At 46.8% G+C, this 16,904-nt stretch overlaps 1 protein-coding gene across 3 annotated transcripts in view; it reads left to right on the forward strand.

Moving 5' to 3' along the window:
* LOC121699834 (PH and SEC7 domain-containing protein 1-like) overlaps positions 1–16,904 on the forward strand; it is a 95,074-nt gene that overhangs the window by 19,428 nt on the left and 58,742 nt on the right. For 2 of the 3 annotated variants that reach the window (XR_006027053.1, XM_042082291.1), the window contains exons 2-5: positions 6,263–9,204; positions 9,667–9,784; positions 11,806–12,346; positions 12,575–13,042. Coding sequence is in view for 2 of the 3 variants with exons in the window: in XM_042082291.1 (XP_041938225.1) it covers positions 6,628–9,204; positions 9,667–9,784; positions 11,806–12,346; positions 12,575–13,042 (3,704 nt within the window). In the remaining variant the exon portion in view is untranslated. Of the gene's footprint in view, positions 1–6,081; positions 6,119–6,262; positions 9,205–9,666; positions 9,785–11,805; positions 12,347–12,574; positions 13,043–16,904 lie in introns of those variants that run through there. The other variant, XM_042082292.1, reaches the window with a different exon arrangement.

A 16,904-nucleotide genomic window follows, 5' to 3' on the forward strand; every position in this document is an offset into this window, starting at 1 on the left:
CTCTGGGTGGCTTGCTGCCCATCCTGCATGCACTTTTAATTTGACAAGCTCATAAATAGTACATAAGCCATTATTAAATGCACCATTTCCTTTTTAAAGACCATCAGTGACTCGTGAGGAATGAGGCCCCATCTAACCTGCTGTTTTTTAATAAACCTGAGGAGCTGTTTGACATTGTGTCAACTTTTTTGAATGTGGGTACACATGTGTGAATTATCTATTGATTTCTAGGCCATTTTTGGTGTACGTAAGACATTGAGTACCTCTCTGACATATAGGGTGTGTTTGTTTGTGTGTTTGCATCATCCAGCACTTCTACTGTTAGGAGGTCAGTGGCCTCCTTGATACACTTCCTGTATTTAATTCACTTCCTGTCCTGTCGGCGTCCCGTCTCTCTTGTTGATTGATATGGGCCTGGACGTAAATGAGTTACAGGCTTGTCGATTGGCTGCGCTCCTCGGGAATCGATGCCCGGGCGGGCCAGCTGGGTCCAGCACCTTGGCGTGGGCCACTCAGAGAAAGGGTTGACATATGGAGCCGTGCGTCAAGCTGAGGCTTTTACCAGCGGCTGTCTGAGAGACAGAGTGCAGTGTCTTTATGGCCGAAGTGAAGGAGGAGGCGGAGAGGACTGCTGGCTATCTATTTTGTGCCCAGAGTGGTCAGACATCTTACAATGTCCACTCAGGCGATGTTGCAATGCCAACTGTTCCTGGTGAAGAAATGTAAACTTCCATAAAAGATCCATTCTCTGTCAGTCTGGGTGTACTGGTGTTGTGCTATATTAGTATTGGAAACAGAATGGGGTTTTGATTGACTGTCTCAAGTATTGATGCTCTTAGCTCTCCTCATTTGGAAGAAAACAAGCTGTTTTGAGGAATCCAGAGGCAGTGCAGCTCTGTGGAGGATGAGGAAATGCCGTGTATGGACCCTTTCAACAATAAAAACAAAAACAATGCTTGAACATTCTATTTGGGCCCCAATCTACTTCCTCTGCATTAAGATAACATATGGAATGTTAAAAAGGAAGTCTTGTGGGGCCAACTATGATGCTGATAATGGAACTCTCTTGAAAGGGTCCATAGGCCTGGATTGAATCCTGAGTAGGTCTCTCTGGGGCCTCCTGGATCAACTAAGCTACTATTTGGGTTCTAACTCGTACTCTTACTGTCAGATGGGGGTTCGCACACAACTAGCCTGGATAACAATGGACTCTAGAAATAATCTGGGACAGTTCTGTCATAGATCCGGCTCTAGGTTGGGCCCCATATGGCAATGAGAGTAAGCTCCTTCTCGGCCTGAACCACTGATCCGATAACTGGGGAAGTGACACCCGTGGTCCCCCGACACAGACTCCGAATCCTACAACAAGCTCCAGAGATTCGCCCAATCAAGGCAGGTGTGAGCGAAGCAGGCGGCTCCCTGTGGTGTCATCAAGCCAATTAAATGGCAGGTTCTTCTAATCTCTAATCCCTCCAATCAAATCACTGGAGTGGCTGCTGGACGCATTAGTGGTCAGTGTCACTTTAAATGAAACACATTAATCCAATTAGGCTTGGGCCAGAGTATTTCCGCCACTGCTCAGGTGACGTGGGAACTCTGCCAAAAGGTGCAGTAGGTAACACGCCACTTGAGACTCCTTAACATTTTTCACCACATTCTTTGACTTGCTGAATATTTTAAAAGGAGACATGACCAAAGTTTCACTGCTTTTACATATGGACCCTTTCAAGAGAGTTCCATTATCAGCATCATAGTTGGCCCCACAAGACTTCCGTTTTAACATTCCGTATGTTATCTTAATGCAGAGGAAGTAGATTGGGGCCCAAATAGAACGTTCAAGCATTGTTTTTGTTTTTATTGTTGAAAGGGTCTATATGTTTGGGGAACTGGGGTGGCAACCCATGCAAAAATATCAAAATAACACAACTCCGTCATCTGTATTTAGCTGTCTAGGACTAAAAACGTGTGATTCAGCGAGTCATTCAGGGGTACGTTTCCCAAAAGGAATGATTGGAACTATGCAGCTGCAACAAACGGAATATGAATTACAGAGGTTAATTCATTTGTAACTTGTGTTGTCCAATGCTTTGTTAAGTTACACAGGTTTTTCCCGAAACCATAGTTCCAACAAACAATCGCAAACACTACTAAGTTGTGGTGTTCAAGTTAATAATTAGATATCAAAAAGAAGAAATCAGCGCCTTACGCAGCAGTGGCTGTCGTCAGTGTTAAAAAAAAAACAAAAAGAAAAACAAGATTGCAGATCACACTCAAACAATAGACTTAAAAAAAACTGAGAATATCATCAAATAGTGATTTATTGACCTCACCAGACTACATATAAAAACCTAAAATGCAGGCACCTGCATGCACCTGCACGTTAGGCTTTTGTATATAAATGCATAAATTCATTGCCTTTGCCACAATGTATTTTTTCAAACTAGGGTCTATTTTTGACGAGGACAAATCTACATTTTTGTTTGGGAAATCGGTGCAGTATTGAGTAAGACTGACAATATGCATTTACAGCGAAATAGCACGTAGCATACTGTAGCCTTGGGGGCATTTTTGTTACATCCTACTAACAAGGCTCAAAATATTAATACACTTCTATGCAACTGTGGAGAGGATCCTTGGAGACAAACTGTAAAGCAGAACTGTTTGTGCAGTCAGTGCATACTGTTGTTACGGTACAAGTTAATTTATCAAATGCATTTCAAACTACTGTCAATGGACACAAAAAGATTGTGTTCAAACTCTCTTTCTTTTGCGTTTTGTTTGTGAAATGGTCGTCATCGTTCCAGTATGATGAATGAATGACATACTGCACACTCAAAGCCAGAACAAATAATAGAGTTGCAAGACTCCTGAACGTATTGTTATAACAGCAGCATTCAAACATCACTGTGAAAATACGGCCCTTGCAGTCCATACCCACACACAGGATAAGCGGCTAGGGCTCACTGAGGTGAAGTGATGATGGGGTGAAGATTGCAGCAAGCAGGCACACGTGGATTTTGGTGGAGAGTGCAGATTTATTTACAGTGTGAGAAAATGTAATGAGCCGACACATAGCAAACAAAAAAGACTTGACAACAAAGAAACAAAACAAATTCAACCAACCGGTTTGCAATGTAAAAGTTCTTACTTTAGAACAAAACCTCACAACAAGTTGTCACATCCAACATGCATTCTCTTAGACTCCTACCAGCCTTTCTCTCAAGACTTCTTCCTCACTGAGCAGAAAAATCCTGGCTTTAAATAAAGCCAAACAATTAGCTGAATTTGGGCATACTGTACCATCATGACTGGGGACATGGACAGTGCATACATTGACAATTGTAGACAGACATTGGGACTTGTAACAGACAGGTCCCTACTAATTACCCTTCATAACATATACTCCTAATTGAATAATAACACAATAACTATCATACAAACAATTATTTAAAATGGGGATAAAAACCACCCCCGCACAATCACACACATTCTTCTTCCAAGTAGGGAGTAATTACCCAATTGCAGTGAGTGAAATTGTGTGTGTTTGTGAGGGTGTTTCAGCGTTTGTGTGTGTAGGAGAAAAATAGTCAGTTTACATGTTACGGAAGGGGTCAGGCAGATTGTTTTTATTTCATTTAAAGCATTTTAAAATTCAATTAATCCTTTATCAGTATATGAACTCTGAGCTGCCCATGAGCTGAATGACCTAGGTTGTGTTATTGCCTTGTTTGGATAAAGGAACTCATGGAACTCCATTTCAATGGGCATGGAGGTGAAGCTCGTAGTTTGTAGTTTGTAATCATCATCATAATCATCATCATCATCATCATCATCATCATAGTGTTAGTATGGCGTACTGTAGACTGAATGACATAATATAATGCTACTTCCAAAGGCAAACATGAACAAATGGCATAGTTACAGTTTGGCAGATTGGAAGCACGACTGTCATGCCCTGCATCCAAAACATGACTAAGTGTGCTGTGGGAAGGCCAAGCTCTGTGTTTGGACATAAATCTAGCCTGTTTAAATGGGCTGTAATGTCTGGCTGGTTGCTACCTGCAGCCCGGGAGAGAGGGGGTGAGAGAAGGTAAGAGCAAAAGAGACTGAAAGGGTGAGAGAGAGAGGGGGTAAGAAAGAGAGAGAGAGAGAGAGTGAGGGGGAGAGAGAGGGTGAGGGAGAGGGAGGGGGAGACAGAGAGGGAGGGAGTTAGGGAGATGGAGAGACGGATAGACCGAAGGGAGGGAGAGGGAGAAAGAGGGTGAGTGAGAGAGAGAGGGCTAGACAGAGAGGGTGATGCATGTCATAAGGGATTACTGCCAGCCAGGTTTGTAATGTAACGGGGAATAAGCTGTTTACTGCCTGCTCATTCCCTACTGTGCACTGCCTTATTGCACTTTCCTCAATTTCATTTGCATTCTTGTTGGCTTATTGACTCGCCCCCGCTCCCTTCTCTCTTTCTTCCCGCAGTCGCTCTCTTTCCCCCTCTCTCTTTCATTGACTCTAATAAATGAAAGCTATGACTCACTTACTTATGTAGGCTACTCTTTCATTTACTCTCTCATTCATGCATTCACTCGTTCGCACATTCTCTCAACTTCCTAGCTGACTTTCTTTTTCACACTCACTCACTCACTCATTCACTCACTCATTCATTCACTCACTCATTCGCAGACATACAGTATGTACTCAGTCTCACTCACATACTCGCAGACATACAGTCTGTACTCAGTCTCACTCACATACTCGCAGACATACAGTATGTACTCAGTCTCACTCACATACTCTTTTACTTTTTCAAACTCTCACCCATTCATGTCCATTGTGCCTTTCCCCCATCATTGCCTAACTCATTCATCTGTATGAATAAACACTGTGCAATTTGACAGGTCAAATCTTTTGAAACTGCTTGCAACAGCTAGCAATGTCTTGCAATGTTTAATCCACATCACTGCAACTCCTCTCTGCAGCGGTTTTGTCTCATTGTGATTCTTTGGTGTGACTTGGCCTTTAATCAGTAAGAGCTGAAGCAGAGACGTTGTAAAGAATCTGGTTGAAGGCAGCATGAAGGACACGTACGTACCCTTCACAATTCGGCAAAACAAAGGTATCTTAGAAGGCAGAATTCTATACAAATATTTGATTCAGACATACCGCGATGCCTTGCTGCCACAAAATGCTATCATAGAGGGCAGATTTTTTTTTCTCGATTTCGGACACAGCCAATGTCATCCGCCTGCCTGTGTAACTCTGTAATCTTGTCTGTGGGTGCCAGCAGGCTTTTCTTTTCCTTTGAGTGTAGAAGCCTCTCTATGAATGGGTTTACTCTTGCCAGTGTCCTTCACAATGCCTAGCTGGCATTCCATTCACAGATATTCACCCTGGGCCGTATAACTACTGTTATACAACACTTTCACCTGACCCCTCTTTCTAATTTTTTGCGCTATGTGGGTAATGTAACTGCTGTCAGAGTCTGTCTTCGCTGTCAGAAGTCTCCCTACTGTCTCTACAGGGCAGTTATTAAGGGGCGACATCAAAGGGCCATGTCAGAAACATCAGTGTAGTCAGATGATGGGTAATCCAATAACCGTACTGGTGGAAGTCTGCTTTCTGTTATTGGATTGTCAGATTTTGATCAGTCTAGATTCTGGGATAGCTAGAGCTGTTAGAGCAAAAAGCAGCCAGTTTTTGTGGCTGTTTTGTATTCATGCTTCTATTTATTTATAGCTATTTATAACTAGCATATTATGTATGCTCTTATTAATAAATATATCTTAGTCTCTTTATTCATAACTACATAACCATGCATCCAATTTATTAGAGTATAACATTGACTAAAGATTAATATAACACACCATTTTTTCATGGTGTTTCTGCAGCTGTTGATCGCCTATTTGTTTTGTTCTAAGAATTAATGACTAATTATCACAGAGGTTTCAGCACAGCCAGACTGTATTAACAAATCAGCAGACATCCAAAGTGATTGGCATCCTTGTCTGCCAGTTAATTTGTAAGTGCTAATAAATGCTAATTACACTGTCTGTAGGCTCTTTGTGTGGCTATCATGTTGACGTTTGCATGGAATGGTGACATCTCTGAACAACTCATTATTTGGCAGGTGGGAGATTGATGTGGAATTTAGACTGAATGGATTATTAAGTATGTTGATGAAGTCTCTTAACATTTCTCTTTGTCCATACCTTCCTCTTCTCTCTCTCTCTCCCCCTCCCTCCCTCCCTCCCTCCCTCTCTCTCTCTCTTAGATCTCCAGTCTCAGTACAGTGCTGAAGATGACGGCTCCTGGGTCTCTGAGCCCTCTATGTGCTCTCCCTGCCTCTCTGAGTACTGTTCAGTCCATCAACAGGACAATGAAGAGACCAGACAAACTGCTCTGCTGAACCGTAAAGAGCAGATGAGAAGGCTACACACACACATGCAAGTGCAAACAGAAACACATACTCACACTCGCACACACATACTGCCACAGCAAACCCCCAAAATCTTGCACTGAACAAATGGGGCCAAGGAACGATATCTAGGATCTCTCTGTCTCTCAGACCTCCTTTTTCTATCTCTCTTCTCTCTCTGTCTCACTCTCTCTTCTGTTTACCCATAATGCACTGAGGTCATGTCCCAGTCTGGTAAAGTTCTGCATCTGTATGTGGAGGTGAGAGCTGCCCCAGAGCATGATGGGAAGGATGTTTCGGGCGGAGAGTCCGTCACCGCCGAGGAGGTCGCAGCGGAGATGCTGACGCACCTGGCCAGCGTCGCTAGCGGCAACCCGTCATCCGCAGGTGCTCCCAAACTTCCCGCCAAGACAGCCGTCAGCTTCCAGCTCAGAGAAGCCGCAGGTACCCCGACCCCGACCCACACCCCCACCCGAGTCCCGCACCCCCCGCTACGACCGATGCATTCTGGGATGGAGGGGGACAGCACTCCCACCAAGCAACCTCAGCACTTCCATGTACCACCCCCGTCCCCTTCTTCCAGTACTGGGCAGCAGCCGCAGCAGGTATGTCCAGATGGCGCCCCCTCTGGTGGCAAGCGGTCAGTGGTGACCTTCAGCTACATCGAGAAGGCCAGCATCAAGACGGTAGAGGCGGCCCCTTCTCCCCCCTGTCCGAGGGGGGGAGGGGTTGCCGAGGTCGGCGAGGGGTTACGCTCTACCCCCCTGCACCTCCGCAAGCGGCTGAGTGACCCCATCTGGTTCGGTAGTCCGGACTCCTCGTGCAGCAATAGCCCCAAACTGGCCTTCCGGGGCCTTGGGCTGGGCGGACACCCAGCGGGCGATTCGCCCGTCACACGCCGGCCCACGCTGGACCCGGCCATCGGGCGCGCCGCCACCCAGCGGGCGCTGGAGGACTTTGGCTCGCCTCTGCTGCGTTGTCGCTTCGCCCACGAGCTCGAGCGTGGACTCGGCCATGGGCGCGGGTATGGGTACGGGTATGGGTCTCCTCAAAACCAGCACGCCAGGTGTCAGTCGTGGGCCGGGTCGCCGGTTCCGGTCCGAAACCCTGGTGGCGTGCCGCTGGCCAGCGGTCTCCCGGCGGACGCCCTCAAACACGGTGGCCTGAGTGGACTCCCTAGGAGCCCCGCGTCCGACCAGCTCTCCTCTCAGGCAGGGCAGGCGGCTCTGAACCTGACCCAAACCCAAACCGCTGTACCCGCCATGCCCGCCGTACCCGTAGTGACCAACAGCAGACAGGTGTCCGTGAGCAACTGCAGCCCAGCAGTCACCCAGAGGACCCTCGCCAGGGGCACTGACAGCCCTCGCTGCGGGCACTGCAGGGCCAGCCAGGGCCTTGGCGGTCAGATGCCAGAGGGTATGAACCAGCTGAACAAAAGCCCTGTGTCTGTGGCGCCGGTGGCACTGCCCGCATCGCCCGCCAACAGCCCAGAGGTGGCGCGGAAGCTCGCCGAGGAGGCCACGCGAGTGTCGGAGATTTTCAACGAGGTGAGGAGCTTGACGGCGGCACAGCCACCCCCCAATGCTCTGAGCAGCGGCGTGACGGAGCGCTCATCTCACAGGTATGCCGACGCATCACACACCTGTGCTTCTCCAGCCCAGCGGCAGCCAATCACCATGAACATCCCAGTGTGTGGGAGCGGGACCAACGAGTCCAACCTGACCAATGAGCATCAGCACCAGCCAGACACGAACCCGCCTTTCCCCGCCCTCTCCTCAGCACAAGGGCCTAATCAATCACCAGCCAATCACGCGAGCGGGAAGGGAGGAGGAGGCCCGCCCACTCTCTCCACAGTGCAATACTCCGTCTTACCAGCAGGGGGTCCCCCGGTGTCCCCCGCCATCCCGTCACGCCTCCTCCGGCCGGCAGTACCAGAAGGGGAGGCCTGCTCGCCCGTCAGGGACCCTCGTCTGCTGCGCTGCTCCGAGCTCCAACCTACAAACAGCCCCACCCTCCACCGACGCCAGCCTCCGCAGTACAAGGGCAACGCTTCTCGCTCGGCCCCAGATCGGTGCACCGTCCTGGGCCGTGAGCGCGTGGGCAGCCTGGGCGGTGTTGTGGATGATGAGGGAGTGATGGAGGCGGCGCGGAGACTCTTCCTGAGCCGGGGGGTAGAGGAGACGCCCATCAGCTGGACGTCCAGGGAGGAGGAGGAGGAGGAGTGGCACAACCCGGCGGCTAGGGGCAGGGGCGGAGCGACAGGGGACGAGAGGAAGAGGAGGAGGAGAAAGACAACGGAGGAGGAGGAGGAGGAACAGGAGGGAGATGAGAGAAGAGAAAAGGGATCCCGCCAGCCTCAAAACCAGACCCAGAACCAGAACCAGACCCAGAACCAGGGCACAGTGGTCCTTCTGAGCGTGGCCCAGGCGAGGCTGCTGAAGCGGGCTGAACAGAGGAGGCGGGAGGCCCTCTTGTTGGGGCCCGTGGCCCTGGAGTTCCACCGGGACCCGGAGGACGGTGAGGAGGAGGACGACGAAGCGGAGCCGGAGCAGGAGTCCGGAGAGGCCGTGGGCAGGCACAGAAGGGTCAGGGGTCAGGGTGACGGACTGCTGAGGGTGGAGGGGGACGCAGGCGAAGGAGGCGGTGTTGGTGGCGAGCAGAATGGCGGACCCCCGGGGTCATCGCGGAGCTCCAGTGGGGTCACTGGGAGCCTCGGTGACAGGGACTGCGTGTCGCCTGAGTCGAGTCACTCGAGCCAGCAGAGCAACGAGACAGGACACGCCACCTCAGGAATACAGGTGTGTGTGTGTGTGTGTGTGTGTGTGTGTGTGTGTGTGTGTGTGTATGTATACATATCCATGTATGTCTGAGTCAGGCTTGTGCAAAATTCCAGAATTGGATTGAAATTGACTCTCAAATTCCAATTCAATTCTTGAATTTCATTTGCATCTCAATTGAGGTAGCAAACAGGAAGCAGAATTGCAATTCGAATTGTGCACAACCCTGGTCTGAGTATGTATTGGTATTTTTGCATGTGTCTTTGTGTGTGTACATAATGATGTCTGTGTTGGTATTTCTGCACATATGTGTGTGTGTTGCGTGTTTGTGTTGGTATGTTTTGCATGTATGTGTTTGTGTGTATGTGAATGTGTGCCAGTAAGTGTACTTCTATGTGTGTATTTACATGGGTCATGCAACTGTGTGGTGTGTGTGTGTGGATGAATATGCCTGTGTGCATTGACCTTGTGTGTGTTTCTCAGTCGGACAGTGGGTCAGTGCTGCCTGGACCTTCGCTGCACTGCCAGAAGATCGCTCGGGCCAAATGGGAGTTCCTGTTCGGAGGTCCGGCAGAAGAGAGTATCACAACCAGAGAAAAGAGTGAGTACCCACTTCACCCTTTAGTACACCTAATTCACCCTTTAGTACACCTGATTCACCCTTTAGTACACCTAATTCACCCTTTAGTACACCTGATTCACCCTTTAGATAGATAGATAGATAGATAGATAGATAGATAGATAGATAGATAGATAGATAGATAGATACTTTATTGATCCTCAAGGGGAAATTCAAGGGTCTCAGTAGCATACAGAAATAACACACAACATGCACTTACAGCAGAAATGGTAAACATTAGTATAAGTATAAACATATAATTAAACTCCACTGTACAATAAAGACAGTAGAAGATAAGACAGATAAGAAAACTAACAAAATTAAAGTCCAATGTGCTTGAGGGTGATCAAACATAAGACGCTTGTAGTGACAGGGCTGGGACTGGTGAGGTGCTAAAGGGAGTGAGTGTCATGGTGAAGGTGCAAACAGTAGTCCAACCATAGTCCTTAGTTATGTGTGCCTGGCAAGGTGCTCAAGAGAGTGAGTGTCATGGTGGAGGTGCAAAAAGTAGTCCAACATTAGTCCAACAGTGCAAGAGTAAGGTCTAGAGACCAGCATAAATAATATAGACAAATAGGAGAGTAAAGTGTAATGTAGACAAGGTAAAATAAAATAAAAATTCAGTGCAAGAACAGGTTGAGGTAATAGGGTTATAGCCATTCATTCATTCAGTATTGTATAAGAAGCCTGACCGCAGCCATTGATCATGTGTGCTAATATAGCATGAAAAACAGTGTAGCAGTAAAACAGTAGTGAAAAACATTAGGCTGTGTACAATAGTAAAACAGTAGTAAGCAGTAGTGGGCAGTCAGTACTCAAAAAACATGGACATGGAGAGGGTGGAGAGGCAGACAGACTAAGCAGAGAAGTCTATCTCTCCTCTTCCCTTTAGTGAGGCATTGAACAGTTCAATGGCCCTAGGAACAAATGACTTCCTCAGCCTTTCAGTTGTGCATGGCAGTGAGCGAAGTCTCCAGCTGATCAAGCTCTTTTGGTTTTTGATAGTGCTGTAGAGCGGATGACATTCATTGTCCAAGATGTTGATCAGTTTGTTTAGGGTCCTTTTGTCAGATATTGAAGTGATGCACTCCAGTTCAGCTCCCACTACAGAGCCAGCCTTCCTTACCAGCCTGTCAAGTCGCCCTAAGTACACCTAATTCACCCTTTAGTACACCTGATTCACCCTTTAGTACACCTGATTCACTCCTTAGTTTATCTGATTCACTCTTAGGTTATCTGATTAGGTTATCACCCTTCAGTGTACCTGAAATGTACCCTTTAATACAGTATACCTGAAATTCAATTTCAAGCTGCATTAGGAAAGTCTTTTTTGCTTAGGAAGATTCCTATCAGAATGAAATGACCTGGGAATATTTAATGATGAGAGATGAGAGCCGCTACATGTGTAAGAAAGGGGCTTCAATTCAATGCTTCCTTTCAAATCTCCTCTAGTATAGGGTATACTGAATCATCCCTCGCGAAAGGAAAGTTGATTCATCTTTTTATCTTTCCTTGACCTGACAATGTCCATCAAGAGAGAATGTGGACAGAAAATCCAAACGCAGCCTCACGGTAGACATATAATGCTGTGGACACTGCGATGCGACTTGTCAATGCGAGTCAATAAGCACAACATTTTGGTGTTGCATTCCATGTGACATAATGAGATTTGTGAACTGAGGTATACTTTCCTTTTCATGTAGAGAGTATTCATGAATGAATGTATATGTGCACTTTGGCAGTACTATAGTTGTACATGATGGACTATGTAGTTGCACTATGTGTCATAGTGATTTGACATTTGAAAAAGCTTGTAATTGGACTAAATATATATAAATATTTACGATAAATATCAGTAGCACTGTGACACATTGTTACACATTTATCAAGATGTGGGAACACCAGACATGTTCTCTGTAGCTTCAGAGCAGAGATCTTCTCCCTGAGTTCACTTTGACTCTGACTCTCCTCTGCTCACCCGACCTCTCTGAACCACCGCTCAGACCCGTCCACAGCGCCCCCTAGTGGTACCTCCAGCGAGTCCCCCACGCCGACCCCTCCAACCACCCTACCTCTGGAGCTGCTCCAGCTGCGGGCCAACCACGAGGTCCATCAGGTGGACGTGGAGCTGGTGACCCCTCCTCCGGCTGTCCCGGGCACGTCCCCCAAGACGGGCATCATCCGGCGGATGCTCAAGTACTCGGAGACGGACCTGGACGCGGTGCCGTTGCGTTGCTACAGGGAGACGGACATCGACGAGGTGCTGCGCGCCGAGCAGGATGACGCCGACTCGGCGTTCGGGAGCAACCGGAGCGTCCTGGGAACGTCGGGCACAGGAAGCAGCCCACTGGGGATGACACTGTTTGGGGAGGAGGTGGAGGGAGGTGAGGAGGACGAGGAGGATGAAGATGATGATGAGGAGGATGATGATGATGATGAGGAGGATGAGGAGGTGGCCAGCTGGGTCAGCGTGAGGCTGTTGGGAGACGCCAAGAGGCAGAGGACTACCCAGGAGGAGGAGGTGTTCAGTGTGCTGATGAGGAGGTGGGCTAGACATGCATGCATCTCACACATATATATATATATATATACACACACACACACACACACACACACACACACACACACACACACACACACACACACACATTCTGCAATCTGAATATTAATGGTATTTAAATCATACTTCCATCTATGACCTTCACTGCTGTTGTGAAATTAACTCTCATTCCTTTTCTCTCTCTCTCTCTCTCTCTCTCTCTCTCCCCTCAGGCCCTTGGAGAGTTTCTTTGAGTACCAGCCTGCTATGAAGTCCCCCCTTCTCATCACGGCCCCTCGGGGTTCTATAGGTGATGGCCATGACACCTTCAGCCGCCATTTTGAGACCATTATGGAGTCGCACCGCGCCAAGGGCACATCCTACAACAGCCTGGACAGCCTGGACCTATGGACATCCAGCACGCAGACGGTCTTCACCTTTGACCTCCCGACCTTGACCCCCAAGATCAAGGGTCAGGCGTACCAGAGCACGCGGCAGATCGTGCAGCTGAGCTTCGCCCCCCTGGCCCGCTGCGAGCTGCCCAGCCGGTCCGAGTCGGTGCTAACCGTCACCGGCGGCGACTCGGATGCCACACGTGCCCCCTCCAGCGAGAGACTCAGTAGCGGGTCAGACGACACACTCAGGGGCGGAGCCAAAAGCACACACACCTGGCACAGCAACCCTGCCCTCTCCTTACCCAGGTGAGTGACATCATCACTATTGGACAACAGTCCCCCAGCCATGCATTCTCTAGATTGGTGATGTCATCATTAGTGGACGGTTCTGTTACTTATGGTGTGTACTGGTGTACTCTACTCTCTAGCGGCTTCATTTGGTGCTGAGTCTGCTGGTCTTCTCTTTCACTGGTCTCAGTGTTTGGTGTTTAGATGTCTTACTCTACTCTGACTGCGTTCATAATACCAGGCCAAATCCATTTTCTCCAGCTAATATGATGTACATCTGTTTTCATAACAGTGAGAACAGCACAAGTCACATCATGGAATTTGTCTTTTTCCATTTTGATTTGGGCCGCTTCCATATGTGGTCTTAAATGGTCTTAAAAATTATTATTTATTTTTTTTTGTGCAATGTGACCTCAGTCTGAGTAGTCATTTTAGAATTCATGTGACTTTCAAGCAAAATTTGATGTTTCATCACTAATCTGTTTGAAAGTGAAAGCCATAAAAACCAAGTTTGAATGAGCTTAAGACTCAAACTAAAGAAGCAGCCAACAAAATAAGCACAGAAATGAACCTGCTGATAGAGACTCATTTGCTCACAAAATCGCCAGCTTACTGCATATCCCTGTTTAGTCTATGAGCTTACTTCTGTAAGGTGGGCTGCTGTGTTGTTGATATTGGTCATTTACGCATCTGGGTCAGTTCAGGACTGTCCCCAGTCCGCACTAGAATAGGAGTCTGATATTGACAACATTTTAAAAAAAGAATATGAGCAGCCACTGAAAAACATTTCAAACAATCACATTTGAGGGGAAATAAATCAGATTTGAGGGATAAAAAAATCACCTTTGAATGATAATAAATCACATTTGAGGGATAATAAATCAGATTTGAGCATTTAAGGTCAACTCCGGCTGTTTTCAGCATAGGGACCTGCTATTTCAGCTCCTCGAGTACTGTCAGCAGAAAAAACAACAACAAAAGTGAAGCTGATGGCAAGCCTCAACCTGAGCAGCTTCTTGCAGAGTCTGTCAATTTTTTTAGTTTCACCTGATCAGAGAACTTTGAAGGCAGTGTAAAAACAGTGCGAAAAAAGAATGATGAGGACATTGTAGTATTGATTTAAGGTCATATCGCCCAGCTGTAACGTGTCATACTTGCTGTTGTACTCTCTGATAGTGTTGGTGTGGGTGGTGTGTTATTGTACTCTCTGATAGTTTTGTTTGTGTGTTATAACCCCTCTGGTGCTGTTGTTATTGTAGGTTACTGTCTGATGCTCTGTGTTGAGTGATATTGTACTGCCTGATACTGCTGGCTGTGTGCTATTGTATTATCTGATGCTGTTGGCTGTGTGTTATTTGACTGTCTGATACTGTTGACTGCTAGGCTACTGTAGCGCTGTAGAGAATTCCCAGATCCACAGACCGTCTATAAATGAGGACATGAAGATGAATAATGACCCTTCTTTTGGCTAGCTCCACTGTGTGTGTGTGTGTGTGTGTGTGTGTGTGTGTGTGTGTGTGTGTGCGCGCGCACGCTCATGTGGGATAGGTTATTCACAGTCTCTGTTTTTCTCTCCCTCTCATTTTGGTGTGTGAGTATGAGTGCACACAATGCAGAGTCCTTCCTCACTCTTTTTTTTAAAAGTGTGTGTGTGTGTGTGTTAGTGAGTGTTATTACTGTCTATTCTTCATTTGTGTACTTTAGTGCTCTTGTGGTGTGTGTGTGTGTCTGTCTGTGTGTGTGTCTGTGTGTATGTGGGTGTGTTTGTTATGACTATATATTCTTCATGTGTGTTCTGTTGTGCTGTACTGATGATTACTGCAGCTCTATAGCATAGTTCTGGAGACTGGCACCTGAAGTCGACCTTGGCAAGGTTACTTGTCGCATGACTCACACACAGACACGACCACTTGCACTCTCTCTCTCTTTCTCTCTCTCTCTCACACACACACTCACAGTCTTTCTTTCTTTCTCTCTCTTACACACACACACACACACACACACACACTGTAATGGCTGCTGGATGAGGGGAGAGCAGGTGGCTGCTGAATAAGTCACCTCTACCTGACAACCACACAGCAGAGGAGCCGGAATACATTTCCCTAAAGAGAGGACGCATTACACTCTGAGACTGTGTGTGTGTGTGTGTGTGTGTGTGTGTGTGTGTGTGTGTGTGTGTGTGACCGGCAGTTTATGTGTGCATGCAAGTATGTGTCACTGTCTTTCTGTATGTGTGTGCGTGTGTGTCTGTGTCTGGCGCTACTGTAGGTGATAGATTGAGCTTTTACTGTGCCATGACAGTTCTGTCTATTGTCCAGAGGAAAGACCTTAAAATAATGCTGACATTTGCAACATCAGATGGATAACCCATTCAAATGGGAAGGACGATATGCAACAGCCATATTAGCCAACACTCAACATTAGTCTTACGTTATTAAACCACGTTTAGAAAATGCCTGCACTAAACTCTGTATCGGTCTCCCTTGTGTCTGAGTGTGTGAGTGTGTTTGTTCACATTTTGCATTTAATAATACATGGCTATTTGAATGTCTTTCTGCCTTTCCTTTCCTGTACGTCTTGTCTGGATGCCATCTTATGCAGCCAGTACCTGTCTGTATTCCGTCCTGCATGCAGTGTGTCGACGTAGATTCACTAGATGGCGATAGAGAGCCATCCTGTTGCAGATGTTGCTCTCTGTCAGCACCAGACTGTTTGGGACGGCTGGGCAGACAATGACATTTGTGTAACCTTCAGCTCCCCAAATCTTGCTGTGTCCTCCAGATGCTGGTCACTGTACTGTGAATTTTACACAGTTCACGGTGATTTGTTTAGAGTGCATGTGTATTATATTGAAGAAATGTCTCAATTGATTTAAATATGATTACTGGGATGTATTCCCAGTTTTTGTGTAATTTTGCATTGTCAGTTCCTTCGAAAAACACACTGTGTGTGTGTGTGTGTGTGTGTGTGTGTGTGTGTGTTCAATTGTTTATTGTTTACTCAGGATGCCCATCTGTTGGTATTGTTGGTACCTTGTCTATACATTTGTGCATTTTGTGCACTTTGTCGTGTGTGTGTGTGCGTGTGTTTGTGTGTGTCAGTGAGTGAGAGATTGGCATGTATTTTAATGGCCTACAGAGCTTCTTCCTCCAGGCTGTTCAGCTGCAGTCAGATGAACACTTACTGGATTTTCAGTCCAGCCAGGCAGAGGATGCTGTCCTACTGGCATGAGTGTGAAAACACTTAACACACACACACACACACACACATCAGGGTTTCATAGAAGTATGTTAATAACAATGTATGTTCTAAATGCTAATAATGCTAATACACGAAATGTACTCCTGACCTACACTACCGGTCAAAAGTTTGGGGTCACTTAGACATTTCCATTTTACTCCATTATAGACAGAATACCAGTTGAGATCAGTTGCATTGCTTTTTTATTCAGGGCAGCAGTTTTCAGATTTCATTATGTGCTTACATAATTGCAAAAGGGTTCTCCAATGTTTTTTCAGTTAGCCTTTTAAAATGATATCAGATTAGTAAACAGAATGTGCCTTTGGAACATTGGATGAATGGTTGCTGATAATGGGCAATGTAGATATTGCATTAAAGATCAGCCAGTCATGAGAACCCTTTTGTCTATATTAGGGCTGTCACTTTTGTGAAAAAATCCTGTTCGATTCCTGTTCGATTCATTGAATCGATTGTAAAATCGATTTTTTTATGTCTAAAGACGTTTCCATTTTCAACGGCAAATATAGGCCAATCCACAAACAACTAACAGGCATTAGGACGAACGTAAAGAGGGCGCTTGTAGACGCAAGCCAGCAATATTTCTGATTTATTGGCGTGAAGTTTCGTGCACAATGACAAA

The sequence above is a fragment of the Alosa sapidissima genome, chromosome 24 (genome assembly GCF_018492685.1).
Source record: "Alosa sapidissima isolate fAloSap1 chromosome 24, fAloSap1.pri, whole genome shotgun sequence".
Lineage (NCBI taxonomy): Eukaryota > Metazoa > Chordata > Actinopteri > Clupeiformes > Clupeidae > Alosa > Alosa sapidissima.